At 37.5% G+C, this 17871-nt stretch overlaps 1 protein-coding gene across 3 annotated transcripts in view; it reads right to left on the minus strand.

Annotated features, from left to right (window-relative positions):
* The window catches only part of LOC150098246 (dynein intermediate chain 2, ciliary), a 504968-nt gene that overhangs the window by 337373 nt on the left and 149724 nt on the right, over positions 1-17871 (minus strand). For 2 of the 3 annotated variants that reach the window (XM_090405921.1, XM_090405922.1), the window contains exons 5-6: positions 6596-6643; positions 4471-4551 (exon numbers count right to left, since the gene is read on the minus strand). In XM_090405921.1, coding sequence (XP_090262047.1) covers positions 4471-4551; positions 6596-6643 — 129 coding nt within the window. Of the gene's footprint in view, positions 1-1546; positions 1696-4470; positions 4552-6595; positions 6644-17871 lie in introns of those variants that run through there. The other variant, XM_090405923.1, reaches the window with a different exon arrangement.

The following is a 17871-nucleotide window of genomic DNA, read 5'->3' on the forward strand; positions in this document are numbered from 1 at the left end:
CAAGGCTTACATCCTCCTGCTTTCTGTTGTTGTGGGTTTTGAGGATGTGATCTGCTAACTTTTCTCCGCGGGAGTAGTTTAACATTCCTAGGCCTCTGTACAATGCTGCTCCTGCGTCATCCTTTGCATCAATAAATTCTTCGATTTGTTCTGGAGTGATTTCGTCTATGTCTTCAACAAACATATCGTTCCACTCTGCGCTTACCACTTTAGGCCCGTTTTTCCCTGTGAGGATAGGATATCCCCGAATGCTTCTATACCATTTCGTAAAGCCTTCTCTTCCTCGGGGAAGTCTTTTAGTAGATGTAGTATTGTCGCATTGGCTTTTGCATAAGGGTACTTTGTGGGTTCTGCTATTACCTTTCCAGGTTCAGCTATGCCCGGACTCCCTGGTTTTGGTTTTTTTACATTCCCTTCTTCAGGGCTGCCAGACCTTTTTTGTGTGGTTTCTTCGCTATGAATTTCCATTTCTACTGTTTCTTCTTCTGTTATTTCTTCAACTACCATGATAGGACCTTCCTGCTGGTGTTTCTGTTTATTTTCTGTGGTGGTGGTTTGGTCGTTGGCTGGCTCCTCATGCTTTGTGTCTTTCCTGGCTGCTTCTACAATTTTGTCTGTCGGTTTCTCTGTTACTTCCTTTTGCGATGTGGCGGTGTGATTCTTTGTTGCTGCCCTTTCATGTGCAGCCTCCAGGGTTGGGAAGTCGTTCTGCTCCATGCCACTGATATTATTTTCCGGTGTTGCAGTGTTGGGCGTAATAGTACCTCCCACTCTTTCTGCATGGTTTCTACTTGGACAGGTGTCCACTTTATGGTCTGTGTTACCACATTTTAAGCAGGCCGACTGGCAATTCTGCAATGTATGGCCCGCTGTCAGGCAGTTCCTGCATTTCATTTTCGGGCACTGAGCCCCGAGATGCGTGAGAGCACCGCACTTAAAACACTGTCGCTTTACGCCAGGGTAGCTGACCATTACCCTGGCCGATCCTATCTTGACAAAATTCGGAATTTCTGCCTTCATCATGATGGAAAAGATGACTTCACCTGACTTCCACTGAGGGAAGTCAGCATCTGTGCCAATTTTTATATCACGCACGGCTCCCCATTTCGAGAAGACTTTAGTTATGATGTCAGTGTCTTCTTCGAGATATTCTAGTGGGAAGCGATCTATTCTTACACTTTTGGAAAGACTTCCTACCACAAAAGGATGAAAAACTTTTCCCTGGCACTCGACTCCTGTCAGTAATTTTTCTCTGGTTGCAACGTTAGTACATACAACTTGAAACCTCCCCCCCCCGTAAGGGGTAAAGCCAGAAATGTTGTCGGCCCCAACATAGTTAACTATAGTCGTCGCAAACGTCCGCTTCTCAATATTAGCATCAATTTCGAACCCGAGGGTTCTTACCCGCGGCAAAACCGAAGACATTACTTAAACAAAGAAAGGAAGAAGACTTTCCAAGGATAGTCTATTCCTTTCCTATAAAGTAGCAGAATGCCGTGTATAGGCCTAAAAAAAAAAACCACAAAAAAGAACAAAGGAATCTTACCAAGGCACGACTTCAATCGGAGCTCTCTTTTCGGTTCACCTAAACTGTTGCTGGAATCCGCTGGAACAGGTTTGAAGAAGGACTGGAACATGGAGCTTTCTCTCGGGGTCGCTGCAAACAGGTCTCTTCAGTGGAAGCCAGGCCCAAGTGGAGAGACCAGGCAGAAGCATTAGCAAGGTCATCTCCTCCTATAGGAGCTGCCAAACGGTGTGCCACCTTTTTATTAAATTACTCTGGATTTAGAGAAAGATGTTGAAAGTTTATTTTTCACTTGGTCAGACTATAATAAACTTAGTTTAATCATTTATCCAAGTGTGTGCAAACAAAGTTAGCACCTGAAAGTATCTTCAGGACTGGGTTAAAGTGGTACAACATTAGGAGGAGATGACCTTGCTAATGCTTCTGCCTAGTATCTCCACTTGGGCCTGGCTCCCACTGAAGAGACCTCAATAAAGGTCGAAACTAGTCTGGGTAGTGGCCCTTCCCTTAATGCATAACATTATACATATCTGCAAGGAGATGTGTTTTGCATTATGGGAGATATTGAGATAGGAGTGTCGGTATCTTGCTCCACCTTTGCAAGGAGTTGCCCGGTGTTGTACCACTTTAACCCAGTCCTGAAGATACCTTCAGGCGCAAACTTTGTTTGCACACACTTGGATAAAGGATTAAACTAAATTTATTACATCAATTTTCTGATATGTATTGTTATATCCCCGTTTTCTCTCTTGGTTGACTTTATTATCGTTATATCTTTAATTTGTCTTTTTACTTTCTTTAACTTTAAGTTTTGCAGTTAACATTAAACTTGTTGTGTCTCTTTTTCTCAGACTTCGGTTGCTGGCAAATTTGTATAGATTAAAGACTGTGCCAGCCAGCAACTAAATTCTGATACACTATCTAAAATACTTAAAGAAAATTTAGGGATCAAGAAGTATGCAGTCGTGGTCCCTATTCTCATATCACTATTGGTTTCCCATTTAAATGCATGGTAGGAAATTTTCCAAACAGTAATTCAAATCCGCAGAAGATATGACAAACTCAGTTGATTATGTAAAAAGAAAAACATTTATTATTTCACAAAGACAAGTGTATATGTTATTTAAATTCTTAACCTTAAAAGAGTCTGGGTTCCCTTTACTTATTTGGACACATTTAAAACTTCTGCACTATGATCTCTTGCTGGGCATAAATTCCTCACTTCTATACATATATCTGTTCTCAGACTCTCACAATTAAGTTACCTGATAAAATCATACATGAAACATTACATATAAACCCTAGACAATTCAATAAATCTGACATGTAATTCACTAGGACAATAGTACTTAATTCTACTTAATTCTCTCCCCCAAAATATCTGTTAACATTTAATTACTTTCTGAACATATGACATTACTTTCCTTAAATCACTCAAACAGTCCAGAGCCCAGCCTCCTGTTCGGCTGGAGCCTAATATGTTTTCTTCTTAACAGTAGACACAAGTGTCCAAATTGCAGACTGTTCTTATGGCACAACACGTAAATAGCATGTGTTCTTAACTTCTGTTTCTTTACTCCACAGATATTTTAATCCTACATTAATATAAGAAAATCTTCGCTTACCATTCTTGCTTTGACTAGGTATTCTGATCTGTTCACCATACCTCCTCTGATGGCGAGCTTTGTTCCTTTGTTCTACACGAACCGAAAGCACTCATACACAGACTTGTACGCGGACATGGATTTCATCAGCGGCTCTCTCCTAATGTGTTTGAACACATTGTAGTTGCAGCTTTGACCGATGTAACATGCATAGCAAGGGGAGATTCTTGCTACACGTGGCGGCAAGCTCTACATAGCTCTCCTATGGGAAACTTGGTGCCGACAAAACTCGGGGACGAGACACAAGAGATCGGAGATAAGAGAAAAGAGAGCGATTCAAACTCCCGCCGAAACTTTTATACTCCAAAACAGCTCCCTCATTCGGTGGTGTCGTCACGCATACAGCGGCAGCCGATTGGACGCCGTGGCTATGAACTGTCTTTACATGCCTTAAACTTGTACTTAGCTTATACACATTTATTTGTTAATACTACATGACTTTCTACTATAATTCATCCACAATTACTATCTTACTAAACTTATGGGCTATCTTAACAATGATGTTTAGAATTTACACATCTGGTTATTTACATTTTCCTGGGACATTATTCGGTGCATTTCCCATCAGGAGGCATAAGCATGTCCTTATCTCCTCCTTTTGAGGTAACTTTAATGTTGGGCGGGAAAAAGGGATGATTCATCACTTTTTCCGACACAACAGTATCCTCAATGGTTATACATTTTGTATAACTGTAATATTTTAGACTATTATTTGTAGTCACTTGCTAGCCAACTTTCCAGCAGCCTACTATGACAGCTCTATATGATTAAGTTTATATTATTATTATTATTATTATTATTATCATCCAGGCCTCCATGGAGTCAAAAGACTCATCGTGGGAGGTCGTTCTTAGGAAACACAAAGTTTATCATACCACTACTTGAACTCATTGACCATTCTTGCTCTAACCACTCTCCACGCAAAGAAACCACTCCTCACCCTCTTGCTCCCAGCTTCCTTTCGTAACTTCCAGGGATGGCCTCTTGTCATCGCTCCTTCCCGCTGATCCATCAAGTGAAAGAACTACCCAATGTCTACCCTGTAGCTTTCTCAACACTCTCAACAGTTTAAAAGTTTCATTATTAATAATCTCCTATTAACAATTTTCCTCCAAATTAGTCTATTACTTATTAATGCTCCAATACTGTTGTGTCTCCCATTTCATTTTTGTAATGCACTTCTGACTAAATCAATCTGCGTAAACCTTGGTCTTTTCCCAGAAGGAGACCAAGATTTCAAGAAAATACCATAAACTGATTTAAAGAAAATAACATACTCACTTTGAAATTGAATAAAACAGAACGCTCTGATATATGTGGATTATCAGCTTTAAGTACACGAGTAATGTCTTGTTTTAACTCCTGAAAAAGAAAAAAAAATTATGGGTTACCAAATAAATCACAATATTCTGTTGAAATACATTAAACTTCTGATTATGTTCCTAAAAATTATCCATTTTTAAAAAAAAAAAATAACATGCACATGATTTGAGAATATGTTAGCTAATGTCTAATAGGAAAGAGAACAGAAAAGAGTTAACTAATCCTAGTATAATCACAACTATATTGGGAAGGGGGAGAAAGGGGGGGAGGAACAGAGCTCAGGAAGGCTCATTGAAGGCTTACAAATACCAAAATGAGGGTAAATGGAACTCAATTAATCAACTATCAATATGGAAATTATTTCACTTGTTAAGGTTGTTTATCTGCTTAAACAAGGAGCCCCTGCTGTTTCCATCAGAGAAACAGAGTGAACAGTGAAAACTCAGATACTGAAACAATCCCAAAATTGGTAAGAAATGAAGAGGAGCACTATCAACATAAGAAGCATTAAATGGAAAAAAGTGGAAAGAGAAAAAAGAATTATAGAAATCCTTTTAACATAACTGGTGATACCTAGATGAAAATGACTAAAATAGGTGAAATACTATGGACTGATACCTACGGCACGTTACATCCAGGCAAAAGAAATCAAAAAAGGAAGGAGTAGCTGTAGTAATTAACACTAAACATGATGATAAACTTCTCAAATGGTCAGCAATTTCAAGTAGAGTAAACTAGACAAATTTCAAAATGAGCATTGAACAATAAGATTTATTCATGCCCACAGTCAGACAGCAGACAGAAGGTTCTATGTAAAGGTTCTATGAAGGTTAGAGATGTAAATAGCAGAATAGGAAATGAATACAGAGATATATAGAATGTTTGGGGAAATTTTGAAAAGAGCAAAGGTAATATATAATTGTAAGTACTTACTATATTTCTGTTCAGAACATGGAGTAGTCATTATTACTAACATATTCAAGCATAAAAGTATGTGTAAATTCACTTGGAGAGAACATGATAAATAAGAAAAATGTTATTGAAAATGTTGACAGCAACTGAGACTTGAAATTTAGGGATCACACTGATAAACTGTGAGAGCATTACAACAGATTACGGCAATAATGAAGATGACCTTGACATACAGAAGCAAAAAGGTTATGATTCCCTATTAAAACCTTGATCAGTTGATATATTAACTACTATGTGAAGATTTGGTCACCTATTTATCAATGGAATGAGGATATTTTAGAGAGGATCCAGAGAAGATTCACTAAGTCAGTGTTGGATATCTGAAATGTTGGATATATATAAATGAGACATAAGTTTGGTAAGGGGCTATTAACAGATTAATGAATAGAAGATTTTTCACAGAGCAGGAGACAAAGGTAGAACAACAGGCCATCCCTGGAAGCTGTATAAGGAGGACACGAACAATGGAGTGAGAGGCAGTGAGTGAAATGCATAGCCTGAGAGTGAAGTGCAGAAATTTTGAATAGCTTTAAGGGCACAGTTCAATGGTGTTTTTGCATGAGAGATATCCCCTGATTAGTGTTTTGATTCCATGGAGATCTGATGTCAATAATATAAATTCACATTTTTTCAGGATGCTAATGTATACAGGGGATTTGAAAAAGAAAGTAATTGGTATTTAGTTTTCGGCAGTATAAAAATCAATATCACAGCAAGCAAAAAAATACAGAAAAACTGGCTAAGTCACCTTCAACTTAAATTCTTTATAAACATCCCTCACCTAATCAACAATATGCAACATTGCAAATGAGTTACAGAGGAGTAAAAATATAATCATTACTTATTATTAATGAATGAAATATTAACAAAATGCACAATATACATTATAAAATGTGCATTGGGTGTATATCTTACGACAGTTCAATAACTATTATACCTCTCAAATAGGTGATATGGCATTGGGGGGTGCTGTGAGAATTGGAAAAGGGGGGGGGGTCCTCCAATGAACTGACTCTGGAGATTCCTGCATTACAATAATAATAATAATAATAACTGAAATTTAAAAATGAAATAAAATGTATATATATATATATATATGTGGAACATATACCTCTTCTGTGAGTTCAAGCTGATTTGATGGTTTTTTTAATTCTTTTGTCTGAAATAAAAGAAGAAATGATTAACATTAGTGACAAATCAGCAGTAATTAATGTTATCTTATTGTAGTATATACTGTGTTATATTAACATCACTATTCCAATAGAAGTTGGAATAGTGATGTTAATGACTAAAACAGGTGAAATACTATGGATAAGCATTTTGTATAGCCGAAATATTTTAGACTATTATTTGTAGTCACTTGCTAGCCAATTTTTAAGCAGCCTGCTTATACTGCCAGAGGAAAATTTCAAAATTTTGGGATGTTGCTGCCTCTATGAATAGCTAATTTAGTATGATTTCAAATTATGAAACATATAAGCAGAAGAAAGTTTATTAATAATGTATATATACACAGATATTTCATGTATATTTACACTGAAAGTGATCTGAAACTAACAGATTACTTCAGTGTAAATGACAATTCAACGGGCAGAATAACAATAGACTTCACATGGCATAAAACAATGGACTTCACATGGCACAATGGCATATAACAAATCTCTCTCTCTCTCTCTCACACACACACACACACACACACACACACACACACACACACACACACACACACACACACACACACACACACACACACACACACACACACACACACACACACACAATTCTATGGTCTATGTCAACCGTGCTGAGATAGATCAGACTTGCATATTTATCATATGCTGGATCTTCAGTCAGTTGAAGCCATTCTGCTGTATAATTCTTTTGATAGTATCTAGGTCCCCATTCAAAGCCAGTGAGGTTGGCAAAGACAATGTTTTCCCAACAAATATAGTTTTCAATTTCATCACACGTTCAGACTACTTTAGCTACAAAAATAAAATACACAAGCAGAGTAAGGGTACCACTATGATGGGCCCACTCTCTATTGACTTAGCTACACATCACTAAAACATCCAGAGGATTCCCTATTCTCCTCCATAATTATTCTGGGTACTCTATATGGATGACACTTTGCTACATGGCATATCCTGAAGCTGCTTTATCCTCATTACTAGCAAAAATCAACAATTTTTACATCCTTGCAGCAGATTCACTATTGAAAAAGAAAAGGATACAAAATTAGTTTTCCTTGATATTTTCCTCCCCCTATAAGGTCAGAATAAATTCAGGATATAAATATTCCTTTGTGAACAAGTACAACAATATTCAGCACATCATTGATCTCACTGGTATTGTCAAACTCTACTTGATAGAGCTCATGTCATTTGTGTCTATCCTGATGATCTTAAACAGGAAATGGATGCTACCAAAAGAATTATGTAACAGAATGGCTTCAGTCAAAGAAGATCCAGCATATAATAGATAAATACAAACTTATCCTTAAGAACTCTAACAAGTAACTGGTTCTGAGATTCCTGGATTTGAAGGGAATGAAGTAACCTTGGAGAGGGTACAGAGGGGAATAACAAAAATGATATCTGGACTGTACAATGTTGGTTATGAGTAGAGACTGATGGCATGCAAACTACAAAGTTTGATAAACAGAAGAAAAAGAGATGATGTGAGAAGAAATGATTAAGACATTTAAGCTGTTGAAAGGTATTTATCAGATTGACAATGAAGAGATTTTTCATATGGTAGAAAGGGAAGGAACAAGGATAAAGGCCTATCTCTGAAAGTTGGAAAAGGAATTGGAGAGTCTCAAGATAAGAAGTTTTCTGCATGAGGAGTGGCAGAAACATGAAATGCATTGCCTGAGAGGATGGTGAGAACACAAACAACAGAGAGATTAAGGAGTAGTATAATAAATTTTTGTGTTATCTACTACAATGAGTGTTATGACACATGGGGGGTCATGAATAATAATAATAACAACAATATGCATATACTCTAGAAGATAACCTTAATATGAAGGCAAAACATCAGAAAATTAAGGTTATTACTTTTAACATGATGTATTCTCCATAATTTTACCATAAAGAATTGATCGTGCTTTGACCCAAACTGTTAAATTTAAGTCTCATCTCAGATCCCAAGGGAATGAAAGAGAGCAAAATGTTCTGTGGAGTATCTGATGACTTTCATTCAAATACACCACATTCTTACTTTTTTTTTTAGCTGACTAATATATTAAGCAATCTTAATGAAAAGAATCAGAAAGAAATAAGGTTTCATAAAATGCAATATTCCCCCCCCCTCTATTTATAGTAATTCAATACTCTATCATGGTATATAATCTAGTGTTGTCATTAAATTCACTATGAAGACAAAGTCGATATTCTTTTTGTGAAGAGAATAAAATGTTACATTATTATTATTTGCTGACATGGTTGTCGAGAGGTTAGTGTATCCGCTCTCCAGTCAAAGGCTGCAGGTTCGAATCCAGCCGTGGGCATGTATGTTTGTGATTGTCTGTGAATATACTAGTGGTGGTGAGTGGTAGATGGAGTTGGTGGATTGAGTGGTGGAGACGGAGAGTTGTCGCGTAGGTGCCCTCCCTCGATGAGTCCTTGGACTCCCTGAAGGTGTGAGGTAATAATAATAATTATTATTATTATACGGGTCCCTTCAATGGTGTCTGAAGACCCAATCTATCCACACAATCTATCATACCACCCCTGGAACCCATTAACAGACAAAGCACTCATAACTGACTCTGGCAACCCAATCCACTCATTCACAACTCTCCAAGCAAAAATATCTAGTCTTCACACCCCTACTAACCACACCTTTATTCAACTTCCAGGGATGACTCCTTGTTCTGGTTCCTTAAGACAAGTGCTGAAATATTTCCCCTGCATCTATCCTATAAAACCCTTTAAGCAACTTAAATGTTTCTATCATAATCCCTCTTTTTCTCCTATGAACTAACCTGTAATCCACACATCCTCAATCTATACTCATGGGGAACATTACCCAGGCAACTCACCATCTTGGTCACTCGCCTCTGAATCCCCTGCATTGCTGTCTCATCCACAAGAACCCAGTGAATCAGACTTGAGCATAGTAATCTCAATGTAAGTGTATCAAGGCCTTATAAAGAGGAATAACAACTTCCTTATCTCTACTAGTTAATGTATTCTTCAATAGCCAAGTAATCTTATGGGCTACCTTAGCGATGTCTTCTAAACTTTAATTCTCTGTCTACCACCTGTTGGATTCTGATTATATAGAGATTGGAGTAATTATTATTTGCTTCAGAATCCAACATGATCTTCCATCACAGAGGCTAGACTTGTAAATATTATTTAATGTAAACAACTTATTTTACAATTTAATATTCATATAACTACCTTTAACTTTATTTAATATTTAATTATTTAATCAAGATATAGGTATTAATAATGAAAAGACTGTATTAAATATTATTAAGCTATTTTAGTTATTACTATGTTAATATTATAAGAACTTCTATTTGATAATTTAACTGCGCATTAATTAAAATATAAATATTCTTTATTGATTCCTGTTTGTGAAAGTTTAACGTTATGTAACAGCTCAATTTTATTTATGTTTTGTTTTGTTGTCATGGAGACGCATGTAAGTAAGCGAGCGCGAGAATTGGAACAGAACGTGAAGAGGAGGTTTATTGAAAATGCTGAAAGTTTACTGGAAAGTTAAAGAGATCTCGAGAAGAATTTAGGCAGGAAAAATGGATATAAAAAGGAGGAACGCTGAAAAAAAAAACATTAGGAGATTAGAGCATTAGAGATTTATTAGAGAGAGAGAGAAGGATTGGCATTAGGTTGGAATTGGGCATTCGGCAATCACAGTGCGATAATAGCGAGTCGGCAAGTCACTCAAGCAACTAAATAAAGTCTATAAGTTGAGAAGCAGTTAGCTAATAAGTTTCTGAATAACAAATAAAACAACGGAAGATAGCTGAGTGACTACTGAATGACTAGCGATATTTTAGTTGAGATTTACTTTCAGGGCCGACCTTTCAAGGACACACCGAAACGTGAAGCATAGTAAGAAGTAACTAGAGAATAAATAGAGGCAACAGGGTTGTGTTTAATGATAGCGGTGTTTAGAATTATAGTGCCTAAAGAATTATTTGAATGCCGGAGGAATGAACATATAAAACCCCAAGTTAAAGAATTATTGTGTATTGCCCTAATTCAAGAGTAATCAGTAGTGCTTCATACAAGAACATCTGATTATATGTATTGTGCCCGTAAATTAATTCAGTTAATGCTAGAAGATTTATTTTAATGAGTGCTGTTTATTGTTAAAAGTGTTTACAGTTATAAAAAGTGTTTGTGTGTATGTTGATGAAGGAAGAAGATTAACGGTAAGATTATTCCAACTTTAATATTTCTGTTCAGAGAAGTGTGTGAGTTTCATCTTAGAATTCCCTGATGTTAACAGTAACTATCGCGGAGAATTAAAAGAAGCGTAAAATTAAAAGTGTCTGTTTATGAAGAGGTATTACTGCAATTTTTATTATATTTGGAACTCAAGGAACTATGAAAAGACTGTGATATAGAGATAACAGATTTATCTTGTCAGAGTTTGATTGTACTTATCGGAAAAAGCTGAAGTGATTGTGATATCTTAATTACTGATTTGAAGTTAAGTGTAAAATTTATGATTTTAAAATTAAATGTTTGTTTTTGTTAATGAAAAGTTGTATTTTGCCTGAATCTCTTTTACTGCACCATTCATAAAATATTCGAACCAAAGCGGGAAAATTAAGTAAGTTAAATATACTCGGCCAGTATATATAATAACATCATATAAAAGAGGATAGTTGTGAGTTGGTTTTTCTTCAATTCTTGAACTAATTCAGATATAGAGTGGCGCAGTCTATAAATATAAATTTTCTCTATATTGAATTAGAAATCAACTAGCAACTTATAATTTTGTTTAAGAACATCATAGTGACTAACATGTCGGATCCAAAGTATAAATTAAGAAGTAGGATCCAACACACCACCACTAAATCTCTAGCTTCATCTATAATCTATAAACTTATAATCTATTTATCCCAAAATGCATAACTATACATTTCTCCACATTAAAGTGACACCCATTATCTTTGCCCAAACTGACAGCATATTTAAATTGTCTTGCATGTTCCACATCATCTTGATTAACTATTAGTCTACCTAATTTCAAATCATCAGCAAACAACTGAATATTTCCTTTCGGGTTATTCTCATATCATTTATGAACAAATTAAACAGCAATGATCTCAGCACTAAACCCAGCAATCTCTTCACACCACTAGTCACCTTTTTTTTGCCTCAATTCTGCCACTCCATATACCACTTTTTGATATCTGTCCAGCAACCACCCTTTAATCAGTTTGATATTCATTTCTCCACATTAAAGTGATACCCATTATCCTTTTCCCAAACTGACAGCATATTTAAATTGACTCTTTGTTTTAATTTGTGTAACAGAGTGCCATGTGATATTCTGTCAAATGCACTTGCAAAATCCAGCAAAATCATCATGTAGCCATTTCCTTTATCCAACTCTGCTGTTACTCTATTATAAAATGTTTGTAAATTACTAAGGAATGACCAACCCTTGGCAATGTTGAATATGGCGCCAATGCGACGTAAGATAATGGCGTCCAAAAATACGATGCCATTGTTCAAAAACTGTAGTGTGAGAGAGTTTGTCCGGTGTGATGTGTGTGGAATGTATACATTCCCGAATGAGTCTGGAGTATAGGTTGAAAGTGATAGTGGTGGGAGAATGTGTAGAAAGTGTATGCAAAGTGAGGAGTCGAAGTATGTGTCAGGTTGTGAGACAGTTATGGTTGAAGAAAGCCAGAATGCGAGTGAAAATAGTGGCTCGATAGGGAATTGCGGTGTACAAGATGGCAATGTGAGCGGTGATCTAAGAAAGAGTGAGAGCAATTATACAGAAAGAGAAAATGGTTTGAATGATAAAAAAAATGAGGAATTATTTGTAGGAAGTGAGATCGCTAGGCTGTGCGCAGTGATACAAGATGCGCAGCGGCAATTAGAGCACCTGCAAAACTCTTTCCAGAGTGATTCAGCTAACGGAAATAAACAGCGTGGGCGAGTTTCCGAAATGAAGGAGAGAGTATTGTATGGTGACTCGTTATTAAGAGGAGTAATAGATGGGAGTTTAACTAAATCGTACTTGCCGGGTGCGAAATTTAAGGATGTAAGTGAGAGCATTAGAGTGCAAAAACAGAGGGTAAAAGAAATAACAATTGTGGCTGGTATGAATGAATTGAAAGGTGATAAATTTTTTATGAGAGAGGACTTGAAAGTATTGTTAAAGGTAGCGAAAGAAAAGAGTGACAGAGTTAGAATGGTGAGTCTGTTACCGCGGTATGACAGAGAGGAGTTTAGAAGGAGGGCCATAATGGCAAATGATATTATGCGCAGGTTATGCGGATGGTGTGGTGTGGAATTTGTGGACGTGTGGAATGAGTTTGATGGGCGAAAGGACTTATACAAGATGGATGGACTGCATTTGAATGGACTTGGTGTGCGGAGACTGGAAAAAGTGTTGCTGAATGAAGTGAAAATGGATGTGCAGAACCAGGGAAACTAGAACTACCAAGGAGGGGGGGAAGTGGATATCCAGACATCAGTGAGACAGTTGAGTGTAAAAATGTATATAATGTACCTGAGCCAGCAATAAGGACAAAAAATGGGAATGGGATATTTAGAATAACGCATCAAGATAGGGGTGGGACAAAGGGAACACTGCAATTCATGTATACTAATGCCAGGAGTATTAGGAACAAGAAGGAAGAATTTTTGGCCTTGATTGGCTCTTCCTGGCCACAGGTTATTGGCATTAGTGAAACATGGCTGACGGAAGATGATATAGTTAGTGGGATAGAATGTGTAGGTTATAGTATGTTTAGGAGGGACAGAGAGAATGAAATTGGGGGAGGGGTGTTATTGATGATAGCTGATGAACTGCAGCCAAGGAGAATTGAAGTATTGCAGGATAGTGAAAGGAGCTCATTTGAGGCTATTTGGTGTGAGATTGATACCGGCAGAATAAAATATACAGTTGGGTGCTGCTATAGACCAGGTGATGGAATAGATGGTGGAGATGGTATGCATAAACAAATTGATGAAATGAGTGGAAGGAGGGTAATTATTATGGGGGATTTCAACTATGGTAACATTGATTGGAAGGAGGAGAGGACGCATGTGAGGAAGGAAATGGATTTTATTCAATTATTAAGGGATAACTATCTGAAACAGCATGTAATTGAAAATACTAGGGATGTGAGAGTGCTTGACCTGGTAATAGTATCTGAGAATTTGACTGTAATGAATATGACCATGTTGCCACCTATTGGTGAGAGTGATCATAAGGTCTTGACCTGGGAGGTGGCTAAAGGTGTGAAATTTGTGATTAAGACAGGGTATATGTGGAATTACCGTGCTGGCAAGTATGACAAGCTTAGGAGATTGCTTGGATCAGTGCCATGGCATGTACAATTGCAAGGGCTGGACGTCGATAGAGCATGGGAAGTGATCAAAGAGCATTTACAGGAGGTTATGGCTGATTGTATACCTAAGGTCCGAATAGTGAAACAAGGAGGGGTTAAATGGATGAATAACACCATTAAGCTTGAGCTGCAAAAAAAGAAACAACTATGGAGGGAATTTAAAGAAAGGGGTGACCTGCAGGCACACGAACGGTATAAAGTACAGGCTAGAAGGGTAACGAGTGTGGTAAAAACAGCAAAAGCCGATTATGAAAGGAAACTAGCTATGCAAGCAAAAGAGAATCCCAAACAGTTCTTTCAATATGCTGCAAGCAAGAAAAAAACTGTACATGGCAAAATGATTTTAAGGAATGACGATTGTAAAGAGTTCACTGAACCAGTCGATATAGTGGAGTTACTGAGCGCGCACTTTGCAAAAGTATATCATCCAGGCGGTGACGTTGAAAAAATGAAGGAACCATTAGTTTATATGGGAATTGTGATGAATAAAGTGGAGGTGAATAGTCTATTACAGAACCTTAATGTGAATACATCTGTGGGATTGGATGGTATACCGGCACGGGTCTTGCATGAAGCGGCTAATGAATTATCAGTGCCCTTGACCATGTTGTTTAATCTGAGTCTCAGGTCTGGCTTAGTCCCGAAGGTGTGGAAAGAGGGGAAAATAGTTCCACTGCATAAAGGAGGATCCAAGACAATGGTTGCAAATTACCGACCGATCAGCATATCAGGAGTCGTTGTCAAGGTCTTGGAGAAAGTAGTCAAGGGAAAAATACAGGAATGGATTGATGAAAATGAGATACTGTACAGAGGACAGCATGGCTTTGTGAAGGGTAGATCATGCCTCAGTAACTTGCTCAAGTTTTATAACAAGATGACGGCTGAACTGGATAAGGGAAATGGGTTTACAGTGATACTGCTGGACCTGGCAAAGGCGTTTGAGAGGATACCACATGGAATTCTAATCCGTAAACTACAACATATGGGAATGGATATAGGGTTGGTGAGATGGATAGCTGGGTGGTTGATGGAGAGATATCAAAGAGTAGTTTATTCAGGAGTAGAGTCCAAAAAACGGCCTGTGACTAGTGGTGTGCCACAGGGTTCTGTTCTTGGACCACTGCTGTTTAATCTGTTCATTAACGATATAGGGAATGGTCTAAGTGGGACAGTTCATTTGTTCGCTGATGATGCAAAGTTGGGTAGGGCGATAGTGAATGCAGAAGATGTCAAAGTCTTGCAAGATGACTTAGATAGATTGGAGTTCTGGACTAAGGAGAATGGATGTCAATTTAATGTGACAAAATGTAAGGTTATGCATTTCGGAGTGAAAAGATTAGCAGCAGTATACCACATTGGTGGAACTGTACTCCAAGAGACTGATGAGGCCAGGGACTTGGGAGTGTTGGTGGATAGGGAGATGAAGTTTAGGGGGCACATTGCGAAAGTAGCTAAATCAGCTCATCAACTCACTTGGTTGTTGAAAAATACCTTGATGAGCAGAGAAAAACAAGTTATTGTACCTCTGTACCGAGCCCTGATAAGACCTCATCTCGACTACTGTGCCCAGATTTGGTCACCTCGGTTCCTTCTTGATGGGGAGGAGGTTGAGAGGATCCAGAGGCGAGTGACTAAGATGATAGCAGGTCTATGGAATGAACCATATGAGAACAGGTTGAAGATTTGTGGGTTGCAGAAACTAGTTGATAGGCGAAAAAGGGGAGATATGATTGAGACATTCAAATTGCTAAAAGGATTCTATAGGATTAATTCAGATGATATTTTTGAGATCAGGACTGGTGGTGGGAGAACTAGGGGACACCCATGGAAGCTGGGCAAGAGCGTGGTTAGCAGGGGTGTTAGAGCTGGGTTCTTTACTTTTAGAGTGGTAAATGAGTGGAATAAGCTGCCAGAGTCTGTTGTGGGTGCTATGACAGTGAGCGAGTTCAAGGCAAGGTATGATAGATACTGTGGGAATGTTGAACAGCTGTGTGAACATGATGTTTAGGGCCTCCCTCGATGAGTCTAAGGACTCCTGGAGTAGCCCGTGGTAATAATAATAATAATAATAATAATAATAATAATGTTGACCTACATACGGTATCATATTTTTATCTACCCATTCTTTAATTCTCTTTTTTACTAATTTTTCTAGTACTTTTACTATCACTACTGAAATACTAATTGGTCTATAACTTGCTACTGCAGTCTTCGTTATCATTATTATTATCATTTTCCTAAGACCCCATGGAGTCAAAGCTCATCTAGGAGGTCCTTTTGTCATACATACAGCTCATCATACCGCACCTTAAATGCACTCAAATTCTCTGCAGACACCACACTTCAATCAAGGCATTCCAATCATTCACAACTCTGCATGCAAAAAACCTGCTTCTCACTCCCCTGCTCACACCCTCGTTATACAGCTTCCAGGGATGTCCTCTGGTTCTCCCCTGATCTACCACTGTTTTCTGTAGAACCTCTCCAACATTGATCCTATAACAATCCCTTATTGACTTGTAGGTCTCTATCATATCTCTCCCTCTTCCTCCTATCCACTAGACTCTGTAAATTGCATCTTCTCAACCTTTCCTTATATTCAACATTCCAGACATCAGAAACTACCTTAGTAAGTCGTCTCTGGATCCTTTCCAACATCTCTTCGTCCTTTGAAAACCAGGTGACGAAATCTGTGCACAAAAAACCTCTTAAAACTTCTCTTATAGAAGGGAATTATGTTGCCCTCTTTCCACTCCCTTGGAACTCTACAGAGCTCAGACTTAAATTAAAGAGCCTACTCAAAGGCATTGCCAATTACCTTGCACATTCTCACAAAACCCTAGCTGATATCCCATCTAATCCCACAGCTGTATTTACATTGAGATTCTGCAATATCCTAAGAACTCCAATTCATCCAGAACATAATTCATTTTGGACAATATTGTTGGGGTTAGAATAATTTGTAACTTTTGTTATGCTATAATATTTTGCTAACCTTATCAGTTTACAGTAAAGATGTGGAATTGGCAATATATATATTAGCTGAAGTACCATGCTGCACTTTCAGTCAATAATAGCAAGTTTCAAGCTGCTGCATGCATGCATGCACAGTGTGAGAATAAGGGGAGAGAATGAGAGGAAAAAAAGATGACTAAGTAGTTGCAGGTAGCGATTTTTGAAAGAAGAAGAAAGGGTTATAGGAATGTATTTGGAAACCTATGGATTTATCTGAAAGTAATCATTTCTTTCAAGTTGTATGACCACAATTAGATAATCTAAAAGAAGGCCTAGAATATAGTTTTTTTGTAAGGAATAACAGTAGCTCAAGATTTGGATAAAGCAAGTTCCAACATGAGGTATGTCTATCGTTTTATTTATTATAACCCTGCATTTGATGTTCAAAGGCATTTCATGGTTAGCTTATAAATTAAAGATGCCAATAAATTGTAGTCTTGGCTTAATCTATTATCCAAGCATAAGTATACAAAGTTTGTGAGTGAAGTATCTTCACGACTAGGCTACTTGTATATAGAGGATAATGACTTCACATTAGACTATAATAGATTTAGTTTAATCCTTTATCCCAGTGAGAGCAAACAAAGTTTGCGCCTGAAAATATCTTCAGGACTAAATATAGTGTTGTACTATCTTATCCAGTAAGTAGTGCAACACCAAGGCAACTCGTGGCAAAGGTGGAGCAAGCTACCAGGCACTTCTAACCCAGTATCTCCCGTAATGCAAAACACATTTCCTATGTCTGATCTAGAGTATTTTAATAATACAGTTATACACCTTTTTGCTACTTG

The sequence above is a fragment of the Typopeltis vanoorti genome, chromosome 16 (genome assembly GCF_054136105.1).
Source record: "Typopeltis vanoorti isolate ZY-2024b chromosome 16, IOZ_Tvanoo_1.0, whole genome shotgun sequence".
NCBI lineage: Eukaryota > Metazoa > Arthropoda > Arachnida > Uropygi > Thelyphonidae > Typopeltis > Typopeltis vanoorti.